The 25,081-nt window shown below is 36.1% G+C and overlaps 1 protein-coding gene across 5 annotated transcripts; it reads right to left on the bottom strand.

Annotated features, from left to right (window-relative positions):
- Positions 1 to 1,225: 1,225 nt before the first annotated feature.
- LOC116298197 (glutamate receptor ionotropic, kainate 2) lies at positions 1,226 to 24,607 on the bottom strand. Of its 5 annotated transcripts, none has more exons than XM_089025409.1 (19): positions 24,544 to 24,607; positions 17,376 to 17,507; positions 17,127 to 17,288; positions 13,346 to 13,516; positions 12,653 to 12,931; positions 11,667 to 11,929; positions 10,689 to 10,841; positions 9,745 to 9,912; positions 8,347 to 8,451; positions 7,874 to 8,011; positions 7,298 to 7,498; positions 6,801 to 6,955; positions 6,359 to 6,479; positions 5,645 to 5,961; positions 5,123 to 5,293; positions 4,719 to 4,787; positions 3,832 to 4,019; positions 2,544 to 2,683; positions 1,226 to 1,947 (listed from the first exon to the last, which is right to left on the bottom strand). In XM_089025409.1, the coding sequence occupies exons 3-19, from the start codon at positions 17,215 to 17,217 to the stop codon at positions 1,729 to 1,731; spliced, it is 2,949 nt and encodes a 982-aa protein (XP_088881535.1). In that variant the 5' UTR covers positions 17,218 to 17,288; positions 17,376 to 17,507; positions 24,544 to 24,607; the 3' UTR covers positions 1,226 to 1,728. The 5 variants fall into 5 exon arrangements, with proteins under 5 accessions (XP_088881535.1, XP_088881536.1, XP_031562437.2 ...); XM_089025410.1 differs by having other exon boundaries at positions 17,127 to 17,260; XM_031706577.2 differs by lacking the exon at positions 4,719 to 4,787.
- Between the last annotated feature and the right edge of the window lie 474 nt (positions 24,608 to 25,081).

Genomic DNA, 25,081 nt, shown 5'->3' with positions numbered 1-25,081 from the left:
TAGGGTTGCGCAGAGCCTACTATTTTCGTTATAAGTAGGCTGTTAGTAGTACGAAAATGGGGGCATTTAGCCACATTGGGAGACATCAGGAAAGGGGGACTGGATCCTAACATGTATTATTTTATTACAAATTATGTTAGAAATCAAACAATTAGTGACTAAAAGCCAGGGGAACAGATCCTGACTACTGTTATCAGTTTTCACAAATTTCCGCCAATATATGAATTTATTTGACTTGTTTAAAGGAAATCGGTGCCAGTCCCCTGCGCATGATCGCTGGTTCTTCACAGTCCTTATATAATACTTGTTAGATTTCATTAAGGTTTATTTGCAGCCCCCAAAATGAGTTCAGTTGATTAATAACGGTAATACACCTTTTGCTGTTCATTAACCGCAAAGGAATATTCATTGAAGCGAAGAAGCATTGTCATTAGAGCGAACAGGCATACAATAAGGCGAACGGAGTCTCGATAGTGCGATGGAACTTTCATTAAGAAATTTAGCATTGAATTTGACAATCATGAATATGTTTGCGTAAGTTCATTAACGTTTTCAAACTTTCATTAGCGTTTTGGTGCAGACAATAAACCACAACACACATTCAATACAGTGTTTTGGACATTTATTTACACAATACAATATAAGTATATTTTCCACTAGGAATTTTAGGATTTTAATTGTTTTTTCATTTTTTTTACAAGCCGTGAATATGATTTCGTACAAACAAAGCGCCGTTAGGTATAAATATCAGTCAGTTCTGAGTTTTTTAATCCCTCTTTTTTTGGATATTGCAATGGCTCAACAAAGAAACCAAATTCCAAATGAAGTCAGATAGCGTCTTGTAAGGGCCTATGAAGATCCACAGAAATGCATACAATGGTACAACCACATGCAAACATATCGTCCAAGATGTTTAAATAGAGAACACATTCAAGGATAAATTCACTTTTTTGTTTTTGAAAATGTACAATCGTAAAAGCACAATATACTTATATTGCATTGCGTAAATAAATGTCCAAAACACTGTATTGAATGCGTGTTGTGGTTTATTGTCTGCACCAAAACGCTAATGAAAGTTTGAAAACGTTAATGAACCCACGCAAACATATTCATGATTGGCAAATTCTTAATGAAAGTTCCATCGCACTCTTGAGAGTCCGTTCGCCTTATTGTATGCCTGTTCGCTCTAATGATAATGCTTCTTCGCTTCAATGAATATTCCTTTGCGGTTAATGAACAGCAAAAAGGTGTAATGATAATATAAAAATGATAATAACGGTAAATAAATATTGTATAAGCCGAAAGAGCAAAACTAGAAATATTTGAATTTCTCTATTTCAAAAAATTGATATCTTCACACGTGAAAATAACATGTTATTTTTGAATAGCCATCGCAATAACGTGTGAAAATAACGTGTGAAAATAACACCATTGTCATGGCTATTCAAAAATACACGGAAAGGATAGCCTGAAAAAGCCAAAACATACTTCATTGATAATTATATAATAAACAGAATATTACATGGAGATAGGAATTTTATCTTCTCGTGTTGAAAATCTCTCACGAGTGTAGCTCACTCGACTTGCGACTTGCGCCCCCTGCGTATTTACAGCAATTATTTCTTGGACTATTGCCACGTACTTGATAAAAGCTGCACAGTTTGGGTATGCTGCTAGCTTATGATTATACTCGTGTTGCAAGTGACAACCAAAATGCCACGCAATGTTTTACACAGTAGCTTCGTAAGACTGTATATCGTAAGTGGATGGTTCACCGTTTTTAGGGTTCAGTCTTTTCGTCATTCGGGTCCACTGTTTTGGCATTTTTGGAGGTTGGATGACCTCGGCAGAGGTGGGCTCTTCTTCGGGTTCTTGCTTCTTCACAAAAATGTCGGTGCATACACGATTGAGCCTCAAGCTGAATGCTTCGAAATACCCCTTAGGACCCTATATGATATAATCGCAATTCAATTATTTTTTTCAGGATAGTCAAATTTGCGCGGGAAACTGGTTACCTCTTATTAAAGGAGTCAGTGGAGGGGTAAACTATATCTTGGGGGATTTCCTTGCATTTTTAAACTGAAAAAATAGATTATGAGGCTTTAGTGCAGTGTTCCCGATTGTGCTAGTAAGCCTGGGCCAGGCATGTGCTGTTTTTTTTTTTTTTTTTTGCCAGAGTTTTGCTGAAATTCAGAATGCCAAATTTTTTTAATGCCAATTTTTCAAAATTATGTTCGTTTCGTAAAAATTTTTTTTCTTTATTTTGGAGTCGTTTCTGACAAATTAAAATTCGTAAGAACATCTAACAGATTAAAGACGGATCAAGAGGTTCCGAAACGAAAAAAAAAATTAAAAGATTTAAACTTTTATTATAATCTAACATCAGTCGTTTGCATGTAGTCGACAATAACATTTCATTGTCATTTAATGACGCTTTTAGGATAAAAAAAGCTCTTTTCGACAGACGAAAGTACAGTGACAAATAAATTGGATATCGACGTACATATAGTAGCATCCCAAGCATATATCATGTTATATCATACCTGCTTTGTAGCGACATCACGTATACATGCGTATACCCACTCGATGATCATGAATATGAATCCCAAGGCGATGCCAATACCCATGAATATGAACACTCCGAGCATGTCGTACAAGCCTATTCTTTGTATAAACGCTGATTCTAATTGAAAAGAAAGCTCTGATAAATATATATCATTTCATTCAACGTCAGTTTCTCTTGAGACAATTAGATTTTCTAAAGCGCAACCGTTACACGAAAGACGAATGCTGTAGGAAATGACATTTATTTGGTCTGAGATGGGAAAACAATGTTAACTAGAGATTACCACATGTTATTTAAGAGCTTGACATCGTTTCTCTTTTGCGTGTTTGCGTATCATAACTTGAACAAGTGAGTCAACTGAGAAAACTGAGATTACATGAAGCTTCCAAAAATTGACCAATAAAAAAAATCAAAAACATATTTGCCATTGGAAAGAAAATATAAAAATCTTTTATTATTGTAAGAATGGTGTTATCAAGCGCTTATTAGCAACGTTTTTTTTTTATTTCATATTTTTATTTGGTAGCTAGGAAATCCATAATTTCAAGAGGAAAGATGACATCTCGGTTTTGCAATCACTAGTTTTTTTCGATTCTGATTGGCTAATACTTTTTTTCGATCACAACCTTGAAAAAAGCTGTCATGTAGTTTTGGCATTGTTAAATTAGCATTTTGATCAAATTTCTTCATTGTTTTTTATTATCATCATTATTATTATTATTATTATTATTATTATCATTATCATCATTATTATTATTATTATTATTATTATTATTATTATGGACATTATCTTGTTCTTGAAGAAAACAAAATATTAAAGTTGATTTTTCCTTATTTTATTTTCACCTTTCAGTTTCATTTAAATTGGGTTCCCTGTGTTTAAAACAATGGGAACATTCCGTGTTTAGGAAGTGCCTAAATTTATGTATTATACTCATTATTGATCGTTATAGATGACTGTCACACTAGTATTTCTACTGTATGTAACTTGTCAAAGACAACAAAAAGCGATTGAAGTATCTTAGAGTCATTCGAAAAGGAACATTAGAGTGGCCGGTCAAAAACAGAGTCAATAATTACTAGGGGATTCTGAAACGAAGCCAGTGATTGGTTCATTTCTTCCGAAGGCTAGATATCGATTTTCGTGGCTTTTCGATGGGATCCGACGATTTTATCCGATTGTGACGTCATCAGACGAATTCCTCCGATTTTACTGAGAGTGAACGGAAAAGAGTTAACCGACGGCGAGAATGCTTTATACCCACCTCCTTTGGCGTTCTGTGATTTGATATTCATGTTATCAATCATCTTACAAGTTTCTTTTGATGACCATTTGTGCTTTAGTGAATCCATAATCATATCTCGCTGTAGCCTGAATATCTCCATATTGAAGAGATTGGTGGTGGGGGAGTTGAGTGGGAGAGCAAAACCATACCCATAGGTGGTTCCAAACCTGGAACAGTTAGAAAAAGCATCCACATCACAAAATAGACTCCTTTGACTATACCTGTTGACAAGGCCTAAAATCATAGAGTAATAACCTCATCAAAATAGCCGCCATCTCGAAATGCAATCCATCAAACATGCTACTTTCTTTCAAAGCATGATAAACACCTGCAGCTCTTTCTATGTTGCTGCGTCCTCGCCTTAGTTAGAATACTTTGTTAGTTTCTGGCTATAAAGTAACTGCAAGTTGGATTGAATGAGGTTTACATTATGTTGCGCACTTCGGGCTGGCAACCAGCAGGTATATGCTGCATGGACATAACTCATTGTATTTTTCATTTTCGCTTGTTTCGCTTCAGAAGCACCGCAACATAAAAAATATATACCGGTCACCACCCTGATCAGCCTGGATTCCGGCTGGGTCATAAATGGTACGTAGAATCTACATAGCACTCAGTCGATGTAATGTATTCAGAAAATATATTGTATTCTATTGTCGTTATATCCATTGAATTAAGAATGATTCATTTTATTTTTATGAAAACATTATATCAACTGCTTGCTAATTAGGGTCTCCCCGTCGTGAATAGGAAAAACATAAAATACAGCTTCACTTTCGTACAGCCTTGGATACTTTTCAAGATGGCGGCAGAATTTGGAATGTTGATTGTTGGAATGTCAGTTCAATTTCCCGATTAGAACGTACGTTAGTTTGGTCTTTTTGCACACTCTTCGTTTTCCTCGTTTCTTGCATGTGATAGACTTTCGTTCTCCTCTGAAAAGTGGCACGTAGGCAGTAAGTAGAAACATTATTATATGACGTCATAATATCGTTAGTAGTTTTTCGTAATCCAGTTTTTTCTTTGTGGCCGTCACTTTGAAAAGTAATTTTTCCAGAACATGAAAGTGAGGCTGATCGCTGCTAGAATGCCTTCATAGCCGAGAAAAATGGCAGCCACAAAGGCTAGAGTAAAACATTTTACGATCACATTAAGTTGCTGGCATCTCGTAAGCGATCGTCTTCATTTTTTTATGAATGGTCGCTTTCTAGAGGTTAAGGCGGCGTAATGAAGGATCTAAAGTTGTCTCATACAACAAATAATTAATTACCCTCCGATGACTTTAAGCTTTCCGCAATATTCCTTTTGCCTTGCAATGTACTCGAGAATAGGTCTGTCGGCAATAAATGCAAAGTTACTGTTCATCACGCGGTCAATAGCAGCTTGGATAGTCGGCATCCATGTTTTTCTCTGTTCCATAAACTGTCCCATAACAAGAAACCTAGTAGTGTTCATGTACGTATAATCAGTTGCGTGGCCCATTGCTATTTGTAATTGTTTTAAAGCGAACCCTGAAAGGTGTTAGGTGTCAATCACTGGGCTGATCTGCGTCAACTTAAAGATGGAATGTTGGTTTTGCGGTAAGAAGAATATCCAGAGAAAATATCCTTGAATCTAGGAAGCCAAACAAATTTTACTAAAATGTGCTGCCTAGTCCAGGGATCGAGCACAAGTTCGTGAGGTGAGTGCACTACCACGTCCTAAATGCCACCCTTCACTCCTAACATCATCACAAGCACAAACCTTTATGATACTTAAAGTAGTATACTAGTATTCAAAAGATCAAAATTACCTGGGTACATCGGTGTCCAGGAAAAATTTCTGTAGCTGTGAGTTCACGAGGGTGCCATACTGAATCTTTGTCTGGAGCGCCAAATCCTCCACTGTTTCAATAGGAGTTTGCATTCTTGACACCGTCAAATACGCAGCTAAATTTGCAGTATAGGTAGCATTCATGATCAATATTGCAAACCAGAACACAGATACCGCAATTTTGCCCGATAGAGATGCCGGGTGCTGACCACCTTGGCTCAAATAACACAGCCATGAAGACCAAATGGCGTTCACAAAACTAAGGGTGTTTTTGGTTGCTTTGATTTTGGGCTTAACCTGCATAGAACAATGAAATGTCAAGATATACCTTTAATATAATGTGTTTCCAAAATCACGAGTGGCTTACAAAAAGTAAACGTATAGTTTTACCCTGGCGTAGTAGCTTTAAGGGCATTATCTGGCGCCGCAGGAAAACTGAAAAGCCCGGAAAAACCTCGAATTAGAGTAAAAGGAACAAATAAAAATGCCTATCCATGGGATTGACCTGGTCTTCACACTACATCTCTACCTTAACAATATTCAATCCTCAAGAGAAAGGATTATTTTGTTTTGATCCTCAGATATGTAATTAATGGAAAGGGTCTATAGAGTAGACAAAGAGCGACCTCCTGCTTACCGGTATTGCATACTATACTGCCGTGACAGCCTTGTTATTTAATGAGCATGCTCTTACCTTTAATTTGTTTGGATGTTGGGAATATCTTCCATAATAGCCAAAAGGACTTAAGATACTAAAATTCCACAAAAATATTCCCATTGTCAAAACCATACCACATATTGCTATCCACAGATTCCTGTAGAAAAGAAATTATTTATGTGATATATATACAGGCAGCTAGTGCATGGATGACGGAGAGGGAGCATTGTGGGATTAAGACAAGTAAAGTAGTGAATGGTACTAAGAAGATTGGATATATGATCCCCCCTAGTTTACGGCCATCCATTCATCCATCCCTCCCTCCCTCCCTAGCCTCCCTCCCTCCCTCCCTCCCTCCCTCCCTCCCTCCCTCCCTCCCTCCCTCCCTCCTTCCCTCCATCCATCCATCCATCCATCCATCCGTCCGTCCTTCCGTCCATCGTATTTATTGATGCTCTCAAAGACAATGAATACATACGTGTGATATGGCTTTAGAAACCTGAAGTAGTTTTCCTCGACTTCGTTTACCCGCATAATGAATGCGATACCAAACGTCATATACGGGTGTGTAAAATCCACCACATTCTGCCCGTCAGAGTTGATAGTCAATGGTGCGATACTTAGCTTTGCTTTCTACAAAAATAACAATGCATAAATAAGCGCTATCTTACAACCGTCTTAGATAATAGCATTTCACACCCATAATAATGCTTAAATGTCACATCATGGAATCACACACCAATTGACTGAGTGAGGGTGAATGACAAACTAATTTTATTATGATACCCTGTACACTGTATTAAATATCTAGAGAAGTAACGAAATCTGAAATCTGTCTGTGAGAATCGGAAGGTACTTGAAGTTATAGTGACCGCTGTTAGACAGTTAATGAATGGACGATTAATAAAGGCAGGAGAGATTGTGCGGGTGGGTGGGTGAGGAAAAAAGGAGTCTGTGAGCGAATGAGCATCTTACCCCATCTATGATCTCACGCATAACACCATTCCATTTCCCAGTTAATCGATCTTTACTTCCAAACACTCCATCAGGAGCCAGCGAAATCTTGTATCGAAATCCAAGCTCTTTCCTCATATATTCCAGCAGATCGATGCTCAAACCTTCGTACTCTGCGGTTTTGTTGTCACTCGAACTCTTCTTCATGACAAAAGGTGGCGCCTAGATCAGAACAGTATACGTCATTGATAACAACTTTCTTGTCATACTTGGTCAGTAATTATAATAATGAACGAGAATTAATTGGCAAAAGTGTGTTTTTGTTTGTTTTGTTTTGTTTTGTTTTTTTGTTATTTTCTTTTTTCTTTCTAGTTTCTTTTTTATAATGCTGCAACATTATTTGTAGTCAATTTTGTATGTATACAATTATATAATGTGACTATATTCTTGTCAGCTGCCTAATATATTCAACCATTGTGTTTGGTAGTTACATTATTCGGTTATCCATAACCATGGCAAGTTAAAATGTTTGATTAATATTAGGTTAGCTGATAACCATATGTTATATTTATCATGAAATAAATATGTTTAGTTTACCAAGACTGCCACCACGTTGATAGTTTTATTCTTGAGAAGGTTTGGGATATCGAAAGGGACCTTCGTTTTCCCAGACATCCAAACTGCTCTAGTGCCGTTAATTTGTCTTAGCTTGTTAGCTGTGTCCCACTCTGCAAGCTGCAAAAATGAAAAAAGGTAGCTTCAAAAAGACATTGCAAGATTTCCCTGCTGAATGGAAACGTAGGCTGGCGGGAAGCCATGGTAGATGAGAGGATTGAGAGTATACGAGCACGAAAGAGAAACAACTTGTTGGATGGCAGGTTTAACATGCAGCCATATTGGATGACTTTGATGAGGGCAGCCTTGTTGGATTAATGATGTAAAGGGTAGCCATGTTGGAAATGGTGTAGGGGGTAGCCATGTTGCTTTTAAAAAGAGTGCAAGGGATATATGATGAATAGTGTAACGGAATCTATGCATGCTCTACGAATGGTGTAGGGGCTATTACTTACTTTCACAGAGCCAGATTTTCGTAAATTCACTATATCAAAGCTGGCACATCTTGGTTCGCCTGTCTCTTCAAAGCCTAAGTCAGACATTGCACCTTGGATGGTCGTCTGGCACAAATAGATACGAGAGTTTAACAACATATACACCTTTTGCTGTTCATTAACGGCAAAGGAATATTCATTGCAGCGAAGAAGCATTGTCATTAGAGCGAACAGGCATACAATAAGGCGAACGGACTCTCAAGAGTGCGATGGATCTTTCATTAAGAATTTGCCAATCATGAATATGTTTGCGTAAGTTCATTAACGTTTTCAAACTTTCATTAGCGTTTTGGTGCAGACAATAAACCACAACACGCATTCAATACAGTGATTTGGACATTTATTTATTTATGCAATACAATATAAGTATATTTTCCACTAGGAATTGTAGGATTTTAACTGTTTTCCTTTTTTTTTACAAGCCGTGAATATGATTTCGTACAAGCAAAGCGCCGTTAGGTATAAATATCAAATCAGTTCTGAGTTTCTTAATCCCTCTCTTTTGGATATTGCAATGGCTCAACAAAGAAACCAAATTTCAAATGAAGTCATATAGCGTCTTGTGAGGGCCTATGAAGATCCACAGAAATGCATACAATGGTACAACCACATGCAAACATATCGTCCAAGATGTTTAAATAGAGAAGACGTTCAAGGATAAGTTCACTTTTTTGTTTTTGAAAATCTACAATCGTAAAAGCACAATATACTTATATTGTATTGCGTAAATAAATGTCCAAAACGTTGTATTGAATGTGTGTTGTGGTTTATTGTCTGCACCAAAACGCTAATGAAAGTTTGAAAACGTTAATGAACCCACGCAAACATATTCATGATTGGCAAATTCAATGCTAAATTTCTTAATGAAAGTTCCATCGCACTCTTGAGAGTCCGTTCGCCTTATTGTATGCCTGTTCGCTCTAATGACAATACTTCTTCGCTTCAATGAATATTCCTTTGCGGTTAATGAACAGCAAAAGGCGTAATAAAATTTGACTTTTAGACATTCATACTCCAATTTAGAATTCTCTGTTGCTCAGGATTAACCTCAATTTCATGTAAAATATTCAAGTATTCCGGCGAGAGTCCGCGGAAATTCTAGTGTTTCTATTCATCATCATCATTTGGTGTTTCTATTGTTGAAGTTTTACATTCTTTACTTTTCCATTGGCTTTTGTCAACATTTTGATGCTGAAATGAGGCTAACCCTTAGTTAATGTGTAAACAGAAAAATAGCAGCGTTATTTTAAGAACTAGAAAAATCTTTTTATTTATTTATTTTTTCTTTTGGCTTCAGTATGAATTCTCCATTAACCTTTTAACTTTGAACTTTAAAAATATAACCCATTTATTGTTCACCTTTTTGATACTTTGAAAGAGTTCCCTCCCTCCTTTTCTGGGCTCGTTCTCATTGTGACACAGTCCTTTTGGTATCTGTGAAGATGACAGTTGGATTCCTTGATTCAGTGTATCTTGAATTCCTTTCGCTGTTATGAGAACTGAATCATACACGTGACCAGCAGCTGCCTAAATAATAATATTTTTATATTCAACATGTATAGTATATATCTCTTTCAAAATCATATTTATTGCCAGACTAATAGGAAATCTTACTCTCACATCCAAGATGATCTTCAGCCGAAGGCCCACGCCTGTTAATGATAGTCATTATTATAAATACACAGGTGATTATTAAAAATCTCTCGCGCTGATTGGTCGAGAAACTTAAATTATCACACGATAATCACCTTCAGCGATAATCCAAAATGTTACCGGGAAAAATGTGCATTTTATCTTTTTTCTTCCCTTTTTTGGAAGAATCACCTTGGTATTTATACTAAAACAATTATTCACCTCAGGCTCAGTGAATATCGGGAATATTAACCTATCGGTCATTATTCCCCGATATTCACTTCGCCTTCGGCGAATAATTGTTAATTATTATTATTAACAGGCGAGTTATCAATTGACACTAAAATCATCAAAGCTCGTGCAATTTAATATTCGGAACAGAAATCATTGATAGAAAAAGACGTGTATAAGTACCAAAAGATGATCCCCTGAAATATAAGCTACTTTTGCGTGATTATACTAGTTGAAACAATAGACAAATAGCACATACATATGGTATGATCTTCAGAATTATACGATTCTTCGTTTTTGACTCTTCGTCAAGTCCTAACAATAATATAAATTTAATTATGTTAATTAGCCGCGCCCTAGCTTAATCAACCCAGAGGTCGTTTCAGGGTATCGAAATTCAATCAACTGATTGCAAACAAACCATCTTTACCCTTACTCACCGTGATGTCAGTCGTTATATTCAATTTGTCAATCTTCTTATGAAAGTTGTCCTTCAAATCATTAAATGCAGCTCCTTTGCCTATTGAGGCCCTCATACCAATCACGCCTCTCATGTAAGTAGGAACAGCTCCTGTTGAGCCAGTTAACTCGACCTGCCAATGTATAAAGCAGCTGGTCATATTCGTAATATGTCACGTGACCCTAGCCCCTTTAAACGAAGTAGTTATGCCTCACAAAACCGCAAGCATGAAAATATCTACGGTCTCGAATTGTTAAGAAAGCGAAGTTTAATTCCATAACAAAGAATCAATCAATAAACAGTAAACCACGCTAGAATTTGAATGGAATTAAAAATTGCCGCCAAATGGATTACAAGCACTTCCCATCCAATGCACTTTTCTATACAAATCCTAGTAAAATATTCAATTTTATATTTTAAAAAAGCCATTTCTCTTGTTTTACAAATTATAAGCTGAAAGCTTGCCTCCTTACTAATATGAAGATATAACTAGCTAAAAACTAGTGTGAGCTGCGTCGGTGTTTCTAATGAAACAGTAATGATGAAACGGTAAATTATACACCGTGAAAAGATAGAAAAACTTACTGACGTTTAGGACGCTAGTCCTTCGTCGGAGTTTTTTACTCCGACGAAGGACTAGCGTCCGAAACATCAGTAAGTTTTTTCATCTTTTCACGGTGTATAATTTACCTTTTCATCATTACTCCTTACTAATATGTTGTTCTGTGCACTTGCTGATCGTGACCTATTTAGACCTTACACTAACAATCACGTGATCATTGAGTGTATCATGTTTAGCTGCTAAGAACCGCTGATCAGTGTACTCGAGGCTCACACCAAGGTGAAAGCCATAAAGGTGAGGTAGTCAGCACAGATAATACTGGAGAATCAAGAGGAATCCGCTTACTAGGTTTTAAAGGTAGCCAATCACGATTCTATAATTCTGTAAGCAACTTACATCACTGCTTCCAAGATCCGAGAATATCCAGGCCCATTCTTCAATCAGCTTGTATTTATTTGCAACATATAGAAGTTCCTTCACAGACCAAGCTGGGCAGAACACAATAGCGACCCTTAGATCTGATTGAGTTAAGCCATACATTTCATCTTTTGGGTTAATCTTCGTACTGTCTCTCGGATTTGGCGGGATTAATCGATCAAAGAGAACGTCGATCTCATTTTCAGACGCCAATATACGAAAGGCATTTTGTCCTTGATTATCTAGAAATTGATTTTGAAAGTAAGTTAACAGCTTTTGCAGAGTTTGACCCTATAAATATCTAATGTTCGGAAATCATGCGAATATATTTTATTCAAACTAATTACCCGAAAACTAAACCAAAACATGAATCCGAAGACCGTAGGAAATAAATGTTATTTCCAAATATCGCCCCATGTAAGGGAATCCGGACTTATGGTGGATTCCAAGCTCTGGATTCCGGATTCCGAGACTCTGGATTATGGATTCCAAGGGTCTGGATTCCGGATTCCAAAACTTTTGTATTGCGGATTCCGGATTCCATATCGTTAATTTTCCGATACTTTCTCGGAAAATTATATTTCATATACTTGCCAGTATAAGTAGAATCGTCTATCAATTAAATCAGCATCCGATGACAGATATTCTTGGTGGAGATATTACACAGTGGGGGAGGGGCTACATCGGTTCAGTCCTAGGTCGAGGCGATAGCATTTGATTGTATACTTTAAATTTCAAAGTAGCGGATTCCGGATTCCAAAAGGGTGGATTCAGGATTCCATTATAAACTCCAAGGCCCGGATTCCGTATTCCAAAGCCTAAAATTTCGTGGATTCCGGATTCCGGATTCCGGATTCCGGATTTCAAATTCCCTTACATGGGGCGACAAATATCATTGCACCGTACCATTGTTTTAGCAAATAAAAATTCCTTACTAAATTAATCGACAGACTCAAGTTTCTTACATTCTGGGTATTCGTCTCCTCGTAGACTTAAAACAGCAACTTGTTTCCATTTGTAGTGTTTGACAATGTCGATCATGGCTTGAGCCTTCAGTTTCTCGGTAGGACTCATGCGCAATAAATACTCGTATCCATCTACATCTAAATCTGAAGTGTCCCAACTGGTCAGAGGAAGTATCTGCGGTACATGCGCGACAGAAGTCAAGGGTCCGATTACTGGGATTGGCGTACTTGCCAGAGGACCAATAAGAGCGACGACTCCAAGAGATAGGAGCTTATCGGCTTTAAAAGATGCAAATTTCAGATCATTACATGATCATTTTATTTTTGATAGAAATTTTAGAGATAGACAGACAGAGATCTCCCCAATAGACCTACTCGGATCTGACGTAATGTTTTCCCATTTCAGACCACGTGTCATTCCCTAGAGTATCATTTCTCTATTTTTGGTTACGGTTTGCGCTCGGTTGCGCATGAGAAGACACATGAATATGGATACAACTCAAACAATGAATATTGTTCTCAAGGGAATGACACGTGGTCTGAAATGGGACAACATTACGCTCTAGCACTCCAGAGTCGAGGACGTCTATTATAAAGGTATGTGTGCTTAGCTATAAGACTTTGAGACGTTAATATATTCATTTTTATAGTAATTATCAATTAAATACTGAGACAGTTAATAATGGACCTCACCATGGTATATGCAGTCATAATCATCGTTTGGATCCACTTTTTCTACGAAACCTCGAAGTTGTTTTCCCGGGGGTAAAAAATCATTCTGATTAATCCATTCGATCGCAAGGTAGAAAGCGATTTCTTCTGGTGATTTCTGGGAGGTATTTGCGTTAAAACCCAGAAGCGCTCCTTAAATTAAAAAAATCACTGTTATTGAGTGATAGTAAGTGGATAATACTTTCGGTAATCGACTCTGAGAATAAGCAGAAAATTTGCATCGTTTAGTAAGGAAATTTTGTATGATGACTGTGATGGGGTGCGACACAGATGAATAAATGTGTTGATACGCCACCATTTTAAATATGGTATCGTCTGCTCTATCCATTATTTCACTGTCAGTATAGTGATGTACGTTCCTGATACATATGATATATAGTAGTGCTATGCTGTATTTTAAAAGTAGAGACATGGTTTTTTTGGTTTTAGTTTCTCTACTACCCTTCGAGATTTAATATAAAATTTGAGTAAAGGGGGTTCCTTGTTTTTCATGCGATTTCCTGTGCAATACCCACTTGTATATGTCATCTCTAGCCAATCAGCACGCTTATTTATGACGAGTTATTGGATTCTAAGCTAATTCTTGGCAATACTTGGTGCACATTTTTTTTTTCCTTTCAAAATTTTTTTCATTGAATTTATGTATTTTGATCTAGATAAAAAAGTGCATGCAAATTCAGTCAATTCAGTCAAGGTCCAGGGTGGACATGCATGCGTGTGAATTAGTAGAGTTTATTAGGTCTCTTTCATGAAGAAAGGGTGTTTCTTAGCATCTAATCTACTTGTGAGTCCCGCCATAATCTGCCCTACATCACGTCAGAGCAAGCTTTTAGGACTCGATAAATTGGAAGGTTAAAATTGTTATCTATTGTACAATATCCAGTGTTCTTGGTGGCTGCTCTGTAGATCAAGTATTAATAGTGCAATTCTTTTTCCTCGATGAAAAATATTTTTTCAAATTTTAACAGAGACACAATTTTGAAAGATAACATTAAAGAGAAAACCGCAATGGCTCAAGAAGGACTTTACTATCGCTGATGATTATTACGAGAAAAAATCAATTAGATTTCCTAGGATCTTTGACTTTTTAAAAATTATTACTCGTTGTTGCGTTTTCTATTTATGTAGCTTATTAGGCAGAAATCATGCAGGGTTCGGCCAGGTTCACAATCTTGTATCCAGAGACTGCGTATTTTCTGGCCTGCGTCCGAACGAGGGCTCTGGCATAATCCATTTTTTGACGCAAGCGCAATTTTCCCGAAGGAAATATGCGCAGGCTCGTGGTACGAGATTGGCAGGGTTCACAGAGGGATGGGCTACTTTCCCTTTCTGCGCATGCGACATTGCGAGAGCAAGACTTAATCATATTATGACTGTTGTGGGGTCTAGCTAGCTCCCATCCTAATTGAATAAAACTTTCGTCGTTCCTGACATGATACAGAAGTCCTCTACATGCCATGCTTCTGGTAGGGTAATTTCATTTCTAGTACGCTACTATAGCTATTTGTTGGACTAAATTCAAGGTTCAGTTGTGCCCACAGGCAATAAGCGGATACCAAATTCATTGGTATTCTTTAGTACCGAGAGGTGAGATGCTTCTAATGACAATTGCAATGCAAAAGATAAAGGACTTTTTCAATTTTTTTTTTTTTTTTTCATTTGACTGCTATCTCATTATCTTTCATTTCTTTTTCCTTGGATTGATCTTATCCCGAGTAATCTCCCACAAAAAGCATGTTTTTTTTCATACTGCACGTGTTAAGTACTGGATTCGAAGCCACATTTCCAAGGTCAAGGATTGTTAGTTATAGTCACGCTATAGTGTTTGCTAAAACCTGTGAGGCGAAAGTCAGTGGTGTTGGACGTTAATGTAAACACCTCCTACACTGGCCTGCGCCAAAAGTGACGAGGATTTGACAAATTTGAAAAAAGGGCGGTACTTGATTCATTCTTGTAAATCAGCAAAAGGCAAAGCAAGAAAGTAGGAAAGGAAACTGGAGAGGAAAAAGAAGAGCCAAACGGCCAGTACTCATGGAAAGAAGAAAAGATATATATACATACTGAGAAATTTGATAATATTCCATTCATAGTCCTCTCCATCTTTTCGTCTAACCGAACGAATAAACTCTGCTAGATATCTATCTAGCTCTTGTGGCTCTATTTCATGAACTTCTCTTTCCTCATTTTGTGATGTTAGATAGCTTTTCAGTAGCCTCACATCTCGCTTGGTTTTTCCCTTAGTATTCTTGTTTCGTAGACTTTCTAAATAACCTCTACAGTGTCATTGGGAGTAACAAATATATTTTCTTCCATTTTTTATGCCTTTGTTTACTTTTTACAGTAAAAAATGACCTATTTTAGTAAAATAAGAACAACAACAGCACTGACAAGATGTACTGCTTCGCTCAATGACAAAGCTACCAAGTCTATGAGCGCAGGGATGGAAACCATTCAACGGTGCAGTGCAAAAATATCGTTCGTCCAATCAGATCGGCGAACGACTTGTTTTCACGTTTTTTTATCTCTCTGATTGGCTGAGACCAGTGAACGGACGAAAATTTACTGAATAGATTTTCAGTGAGTATTTCTCAGTATGTATATAATAAAAGGAAATACTAAAATAGATCAAGTGAAGAATAAATAGAGAGAAGAGGAAAACAACTATAAGGCATTCAAAACAAACACATCTATAATAGAAATGATTAGAATGGAATACGACGATGGACGAAATAAAAAAGAGCCAGCATATTCCTTGCGCTCCGATCATATTTTTTTGGTTTGCCCTGATCTAGTTGGGAAAAAAAGTCATTTCTTATGAAGCATTAAGTTTTAAAATTCTTTATCTTTTTACGCGTGTATTATTTTCATACCAATATTTATGAGACTTCCCGCAAGGAATCTTAATCATGTAGATTATCTCATACTTGGTTAGGGATTCTTGGTAGTCGAAATTATTGACTTTGAAATTGAGACAAAATTTTGTGTAAAAATATAGATATCCGTTTTTATCTGAATATTATGTCTAGTCTTATCTTGTTACAGTGTCGGACGGAATGTTTTTTGTCATTGTGCTTAAGTAGATAACTCCTGACTGGAATAAAAACACGCACACATACAAGTAGAATAAAAATGTAGCCTTGAGTATATGGCTATGGCTTCGCAGTAGGCCTTGACGTCTGTTGCTCAAAAGGCGGGAAATCCTCACGCGTCTGCACAAGAAGGATTCCATTTTGAAATAATCAGTTATTGAAGCTCAAAATATCATACATTTAAAATAAAAGCTAATTAAAAGAATAAAAAGCTAGCTCATTTTTAAGAAATATCCCCCCTTTTTTGTTGCTTATACGAAAAGGCAAAGATAGTTGAACATGGTTGTTTTGTATTTCCCTTATATAGCTGGTAAACGGTTTCTTTGTGATTCAAGACGAAGTATATCGTAATGATTAAAAAAAAAAGATAAAAAAATATTCTTTAAAAATATAACGTAGTGAAAAAAGTCTGGGCCACAAGCTTTTCTTCTGTGTTCACTATTTCGTAATACTCAACTCCTTTGGAAGTTGAGTGTAGTGATTTATCTTTTAAAACCCGTGACGTTTTAGTATTTATTTCAGCAGCATAAAATACTTTTAAATAATCGCTATTTATATGTAATGTGAGATGGAATAGATTCCTGTGCCATAAAACAAACTCATGAAGTATATATATATTTAATCTGGCTAAAGTTAATAACAAATCTACTCACCGACTCGAATTTCAACTTCTTGGGAAGAGCAAAACTGAATTTGTAAGACTGACGATAGCACCAAGATGCAGACCAAAAACCTTTTGTCCATTTTGGTTTCTTCTGCACTAGTTAATAGTGATGTACTGTAATTCCTACCAAAGCAGTTTTTGTAAACTTAGGCTGAATATAAATTAATAAGTACTTGAGTCCATATTTTCAAAAAGTTAGTATTTGATGTAACAGTATTTACAAACATTCAGATTTTACCATTGATTTTTAAAAGACAAGAAGGAAACTTGGACGTTTTTTTTACACGAGGAACTTGGAGGAAGCCTTCTTTATCCTTCGTACCTCAGTAGCGAAGTCGATCTGACTGCATTCATCATTAGTGTGCTGCAACTGAAATAGAAGGGTATAAAATATTGATATGAAATAAAGAAAATTCTAATTTAAATGAAAATGAATTATACACGTAATTTCATAGCAACAAATGATCAAATATGAATGAATGAAGTAATAATGGAAGGTTTGAAATCTGTACAAATCTTTTTTTTTTTGAATCGCTGCGGGAAGAAGAAAACTACTTTGTACAAATGCAATCCATATAATAACATGAAATTTAAAGTTTACAGTTATACGGATTACGGGATTATTATAATATAAATGCTGTTGACTGTTATCTGATAAACTAACATAATGAACATAATATTACAAACTTAAAAAGATGATTGAAATGACGCCAGGGCTGCCAAACGCTTAACATTGCGCGGGAACTGAGGATATATACGGCTGAACACTTGCTTAAGGTTTATTTTGAAGTCCATACTAATCGTAATGATATTCTGTGAATACCAAATGATTGAATGTAGTCTGATTGAATAAATGATAATAATAACTATAAGTATTGCGGAGTTTTTTAAAATTTATAACTGCTTCGAATGAAATCTGCCCGAAAAATAGATACGAACCTGACACAACACGAAAGTGACATTTTAAACTCCGAAAGTAAAGAACCTATGCGTTAATTTGACCTTTGTATTTTCCGTAGCAATGAAAACGAGCCGAGAAACGAATTTTTTAATGTTTGCAATTTGGTGTGTCAATTAGTGTGTGAGTGAGTGAGTGAGTGAGTGAGTGTGAGAGGGAGAGAGAGAGGAAGAGGAGAGAGAGAGAGAAAAGCAGTACAATGGCTTAAAAATATAATATTTGCGTTCCGTTATTCCTAACACAATCAAGCTAGACCATATGCCCACGATTATGTACATATATTAGTGTTTACTGAAAAATGTCTGATATAAAAAGTCCCCGCATTCAATCTAGCTTAATGTCTGAAGTTGCGGCAGACATCTAGCTTAATATCTGAAGTCGCGGCAGACATCTAGATTATCTAAAGTCGTTTTGAAGGCCTAATTAAAGACTCTAAACCGAAAGAGAAAAAGGTTGGTCATTGAAGTGGCGAATTCTTAAAGTGTTAAGACAGGTAAACTGAACAAAAGTTATACAATATTCATGAGACTGTTTCTAAATAATCATCTCAATCATTAAGAGATGTTTTGTGCTCTGCAATCAACGGCTAATAGACTTGAAAACAAAATGAGGGAATGAAAACCTATCATTATGGGCCGTAAGATAATAATTTTGGGGATATCATTTAAATAGAGAAGTGGCACACTATGTCAACGTGACGTTCTACGGCACACAGAGTGGATAGGAAGAAATTTTCAAACGAAAAGTTTATGGTTTTTATATATTTATCAATTTTCCCCTCGTAGCTTAGAGCTCTTTGTAGAATATTGGATTAATTCTTTATCCAATATTCTTGGTTTTAAGTTATTATTTATCTTCTTTGGATCTAAATTAATTCCCTTATTTCTTTTAATGGCTCTTTAGGCGCTCGTTTTCCTAAAAATAAATCATTTGTCCTTGACAGAACTGTCTGTGCACTTTCTTGTCGACTCACATTTTCCAATGTAAAGTAGCAACCAGTCGCGCTTTCTTAAGAGAAATTTATTCTTTGCAGAAACAGATGTTAATAACAAGCCGCTGTTTTTTTGTGTTATTAATTGTAGTGTATTGTTCTTTGTATACTAATGTACGACCACCCGTAAAGTGTTGAGAAGAATACTAAATTACCTTGGGAAACTTGATATCAATTTCATTTGACTTTAGGCGGTATAGGGAAAATATGAAAAGATCAGACAGCTCTATATTGGGTGCATTTATGATAAATGTTGCAACTGATTTCTGAAGAAAATAACGACAGTAATCAATGAAAGGTAAGATTCGCCCAGAGCCACTGACTCAGAGAGTAAGAGTGCTGTATTCTGTTCACAGACTAGATATTATCTTATTATTCTGAATTACAACACATTTGTTGAAACTGCCATTTCAGATAAAAATCAGCCATGATTGATGGTCAAATGAATAAACGTATGAATCCTAACGTTATGGTTAAGTGTCTTAATTAGATTACTTTGCTGAGTGATAACATAAGTTTGCATTTGCGATAACAAATTAAAGAATTTCAGTAAGAGAAAAAAGAGAGCGTTTTTTGGCCACTTTTTATATTCCTTTTTGAAGTAATGCGATTGTGCATTCGCGCGCGCATCTTTTCTCCGCACGCAATATCGACAAGGCGACAAATAGCGCGTCTGCAAATATGCGTTTAAGGAGGGACTGGGTAGTTTTGGTCTGGCACACCTAGCCACATTGAAACGGCTACAACTTCGTCTTAAATAACTCGATCTGAAAGCGCTTTTCACACAATGCCAGGAAAGGATTAAAGGTTTCAAAAATGATAAATTAGTTTAAAGCGGCCTTTTCATTATGACGTAATGATGACATCACACAAATCGTTTACTTCTTATTTTCTCGAAAACTAGACCTAAACTTTCAAAGCGACTTGCACCAGTCGATAGTATTCATCAAGGCACCCAACATATTGCAATATGAAAAAAATGTATGAGAGCGTTTTCCAAATATTACGCGATGAATATTTTCATAGACTTTTACTATTATTTCCAGCGTGTCAACTTTATACCCTCAAAATCAGGACTTTAATTTAGTGGATTCAATATTTTTAGTAGCTAGAATATAGGTACGAATATAGACACTGTCCTTATTGAGTATGAATCAAATTGTGACTTAATTTCTTTCTAACCTTATAGGTTTTTTGATATGAAGCTAAATGACCCCATTTGTTGTCAAAAGCGATAGAAAATATCGATGAAAGCGGCATTCAAAAAATCGTCGAACGATTTTTTTCTAAATGAAGTCACTAAAAGATGTATCTTTTACAAATATTTTCCTTTAATTTCATATGCATTGAAGGGTTTTAAGGCAGTCAAATAAAAATAAGTACGCTAACGACTAACAGCACACGACAGGGAATAACACGGAAGTCAAGCGTTAGTAATCAACAAGCATCCGTAAGCGAAAATAGTTGTGAGCGTACTTATTTTTATTTGACTGCTTTAAAACCCTTCAATGCATATGAAATTAAAGGAGAATATTTGTAAAAGATACATCTTTTAGTGACTAGACAAGCCGACTCAGCGCTCGATCAATAATACAGTTCATAGTAGCGTTCATTATAAAGACAAGTCTTATTCTAAAGGGCATATATTAATGTTGTGATGCTCGTACGCGTCCTATTCTGACCTTGAATTACCTTGAACTTGACTAACTCTCTGGTCGTGAAAGGAGAACTACGCATATTACTAAAGTGACACGCCCAAAAACATATGTGAGTAGTGTCGCTTTTTGGTTCCACTCCCGTGCTTCGAGGTCTTTTCTTCGAGTACAGTTCTCCTGTTTTACGCCTTCCCAAAAAATGAAGTGAGCTTCTAAATTCTCAGCTTCATATCTGTTATTGAGAGTGTCTCGTTTTCTTTTTCGATCACGCAAACTATGCTGTGTGCCCATAGTCAGATCACCTAACTTATTTGCGAAAAAGTCCTATATCTATCTCTTTTTCAAGATAAGAGCCACGAAACTCATGTGAGCATTGAATTGAGCCAGCCACAAAACTCGAGTGAGCATTGAATTGAGCCAGCCACGAAACTGAAGTGAGCATTGAATTGAGCCAGTCACGAAACTCAAATGAGCATTGAATTGAACCAGCCACGAAACTCAAATGAGCATTGAATTGAAACAGCCACGAAACTCAAGTGAGCATTGAATTAAGCCAGTCACGAAACTCAAGTGAGCATTGAATTGAGCCAGTCACGAAACTCAAGTGAGCATTGAATTGAGCCAGTCACGAAACTCAAGTGAGCATTGAATTGAACCAGCCACGAAACTCAAGTGAGCATTGAATTGAGCCAGTCACGAAACTCAAGTGAGCATTGAATTGAACCAGCCACGAAACTCAAGTGAGCTTTGAATTGAGGCAGTCGAAAAACTCAAGTGAGCATTGAATTGAACCAGCCACGAAACTCAAGTGAGCATTGAATTGAGCCAGTCACGAAACTCAAGTGAGCATTGAATTGAGCCAGTCACGAAACTCAAGTGAGCATTGAATTGAGCCAGCCACGAAACTCAAGTGAGCATTGAATTGAACCAGTCACGAAACTCAAGTGAGCATTGAATTGAGCCAGCCACGAAACTCAAGTGAGCATTGAATTGAACCAGTCACGAAACTCAAGTGAGCATTGAATTGAGCCAGTCACGAAAGTAAAGTGAGCATTGAATTGAACCAGTCACGAAAGTAAAGTGAGTATTGAATTGAACCAGTCACGAAAGTAAAGTGAGAATTGAATTGAGCCAGTCACGAAACTCAAGTGAGCATTGATTAAGCTTGCGGTGGTTGATGGGATTGATTTTTTTTCGAACACGGAAATAATGCTCTGCGCGCTTAGTCAGATCACCTAGCAAAAGAAATAAAGAGTATCATCAAAAAAAAAAAAAAAGGTTTCAAAATACGAAACGAGAGGCTATTGTCTCGTATGTAGTTGTAATTGTAAATTTTAAAACAATTTGTTAATCTTCATGCATTTAAATGATTGCTTTCTATAATAAAGTTCTTATTTTGATCGGCTTCGCCTCAGGAAACATCGAGACCATGGGAATAAAACTAACTATACCTTTTCCCTCGAGATCAGACATTTTAAAAGTGTATATTGTCTGTTGATTACCTTACGGTAAAAACTGACCACAGTAGTCAATTTGAGTTTGGAATATAAACCTTAAGTGAACAAATTTTTATTGTACCAGCTTTTAGCGAGCAAATAACACAAAAACTAAAATTATATTATACCATATAAATAATAATAATAATAATAATAATAATAATAATAATAATAATAATGATGATAATAATAATAATTATTATTATTATTATCTTTACTACTACAAGCGGTGACTAGCAGCAAGCGGGATAAACATGCATTTGCAGGTAGGTTTGTGTGCGAGTGTGTTAATTAAGCGCTCAATCAAACAATGTTCCCGCTGATCATTTTAAATGAATTATTGAAATGTTATTGCTGATATATATTTGGAAAGCGAACAAAAGTGAAAAAAAGAGGAAAAATTGCCAGAAAATGCCTAGAGAGAAGAAAAGCTCGACATCTACATTGCAAAAATTCTAATATCCTAAGCCCCTAAACTCCTAAAATCCTATAAAATAGTCAAATCACGTTTCACGAAATGATGAAAATAGCGAGTGAAGGACTGGGAAAGAGTATATAGAAAGTATTGATAATTAATCTTATTAAAAACATATTTCCATGACGAGAAAGAGCACATCAAAATAAACAGGTTTCTACAGTATGGCTTCGATTTCCTAAGTAACAGCTAAATATATAAGCAATCCTGAAAAGCATCAATAATTACAAAGAACTGTATGTTCCAGAAATTTACTAATTTCGATGTTCTCTTTCTTGTTATGGTGCAAACAATTAATCCGTGAAACACTAATTACTAAATAGTACAAAATAGTGCTAATTAAACAATAGAAAACAATAGAATTTGCATGTATTGTGCTATTTAGTATTAATAAAGTTTCACGGTTATATTGTTTGCACTCTGTGGTGCTTATTTTTCAATAAGGTCGGTAATTCTTAAAACTCGCTTCCAGTCATTAACTCTTTTCTAAAGTAGCCAATTTCAACGTGCAAGGCCATTTCACGAAAAATAAAAACGGCCAATTCCCGATTTAAAAAAACCAACAAAAAACAACAACAAAACAAACAAACAAACAAAGACAAAACAAAACAAAGCAAAACAACAACAACAACAACAACAACAAAAAACCAGCGCTTTATCGCCCTAATTGCATGCTAGTAAACTATCTCTTGTTCATGTAGAGGTGATTGTGCAGGATTGAAAATTATGAATAATGACTACTCTCCAATACCCTGACATCACATCAGTCAAGTCAAAATCAAGACATACAACATTGTATACGTAGCTAGTATTCATCTTAATAGATCCCTTCAAAACTTAATTTGATGCCTACACATGTATTTAACTGACGTCTTTAGTACGGAAGCAGGTAGTAAATTAGATTTTACCGGATTTTCTTTCTGTGTTGTAATCAGCATGGTTCTTTCGGTAATTGATCCAGGTATAAGTAGTATTTTTTAGCTATTTCCAATATGCATGTTCCTTGGGCATCAAGTGAATAATATTGTCTTTCTAGTAGTAAATGTCTGACATTGAAAATATTTGCCCTTGAATGGACTGCCTTGCAGTTTCACAGTTATGCAGTGCACTTTTTGCGATCTTTACAAATAACGGTACTCGCCTCTCTGTATACATTCAACTGTCCTATTCATTTTATCGACTCTGAAAATATGTCGATTTTTTTCTTTAAATGAAATGATTAAAATTCGAACAGAAAAAAAAAATGCATTTATGGATACAACCTTTAAAATAGAGGTCTGATGTAACCACTGGGCTGATCTAAGTCAGGGAAAGAGTAACTCACAGATCAAATCGTAATTAGCGTATTAAGGTTTTATGAAGGAAAAGAGAACTTCAGGAAAGCCCTTGCGTTGATGGGAGAAACACTCATCTACTGGTTAGCCTTTGCTGTGGGCGAAAGGTTTTCTCGTGACAGACCAAAAGTTATGTCCCTGTTGCTCAGTATTGTTCCCTTAACCAGTTTTGAGGAGAAAATCAGTGATAGGAACTCAACTGAATAAATCAGCCGGTCTTGATTTCATCACGTTAATGAGGGATATGTGGCTGTATAAGAGTGTCTCCTGACTCGATTGTTTTTCGTAACAAATTAGTTATTGTGCTTTGAAACTCTTTAAGAAAAAAAGTACTTAAATGATTCAGTTCTTGTTCAGTATACTATATGGTAGCAAAAGCTGACTATATAATTACCTATTTTTAAACAAGAATTTCTGTTATCAGTACCGATCGGTAAAATAACTTTGAAATATCGCTGAAACGACGAGAAATAATAATATGAAATCTGATTACTTACCACAGAAGGAAGAAGTTAAAAATGAATGTGACTGAGATATGAAATGCTCTTTGTTATCATTTACTGCGACCGCCGTTTGTTGCGGTTGAGGCTTATTTATCGCGGATGCGAAAGCTTTGTAGGTTTTCGTTAGCGCATTATATACATGTCAATCAAGCTTTTCCCTAATAAAGCATAGCTAAGCATCGTCACATCATTATATTAGCTATACAATGTTTCATACAAGCAGTGGATTCTAGACCTAATGAGGTATGTGGCAGAAACGTTGATTGAATTTAAATGAAGTGGTTAGAGCTTGCGTTTCATTCGACAAAGGTTTTATGTGAAGTTTAATAGTCTTGTGCGGTTTGTGGTTGGAATATTGGGGCCGCTTGAAAATGACTACTGCGTCATGTGGATTAGAAAAGAACCTAACACAGCACAAAGCAAATGCAGGAAAAAGGTAACGAAACTATACGAATATTTACAGTGAAAATGAATAAATAAAATAAAATGGTCGTTATGCAAATTTGAGTCAAGATACACTGAAAATACGAAG

This window comes from Actinia tenebrosa, unplaced genomic scaffold (genome assembly GCF_029948245.1).
Source record: "Actinia tenebrosa isolate PJP-AT-01 unplaced genomic scaffold, QUT_ActTen_1.0 utg165__unscaffolded, whole genome shotgun sequence".
Lineage (NCBI taxonomy): Eukaryota > Metazoa > Cnidaria > Anthozoa > Actiniaria > Actiniidae > Actinia > Actinia tenebrosa.
The sequence above is the reverse complement of the archived record's forward strand: the minus strand, read 5'-3'. Positions and strand labels throughout refer to the sequence as shown.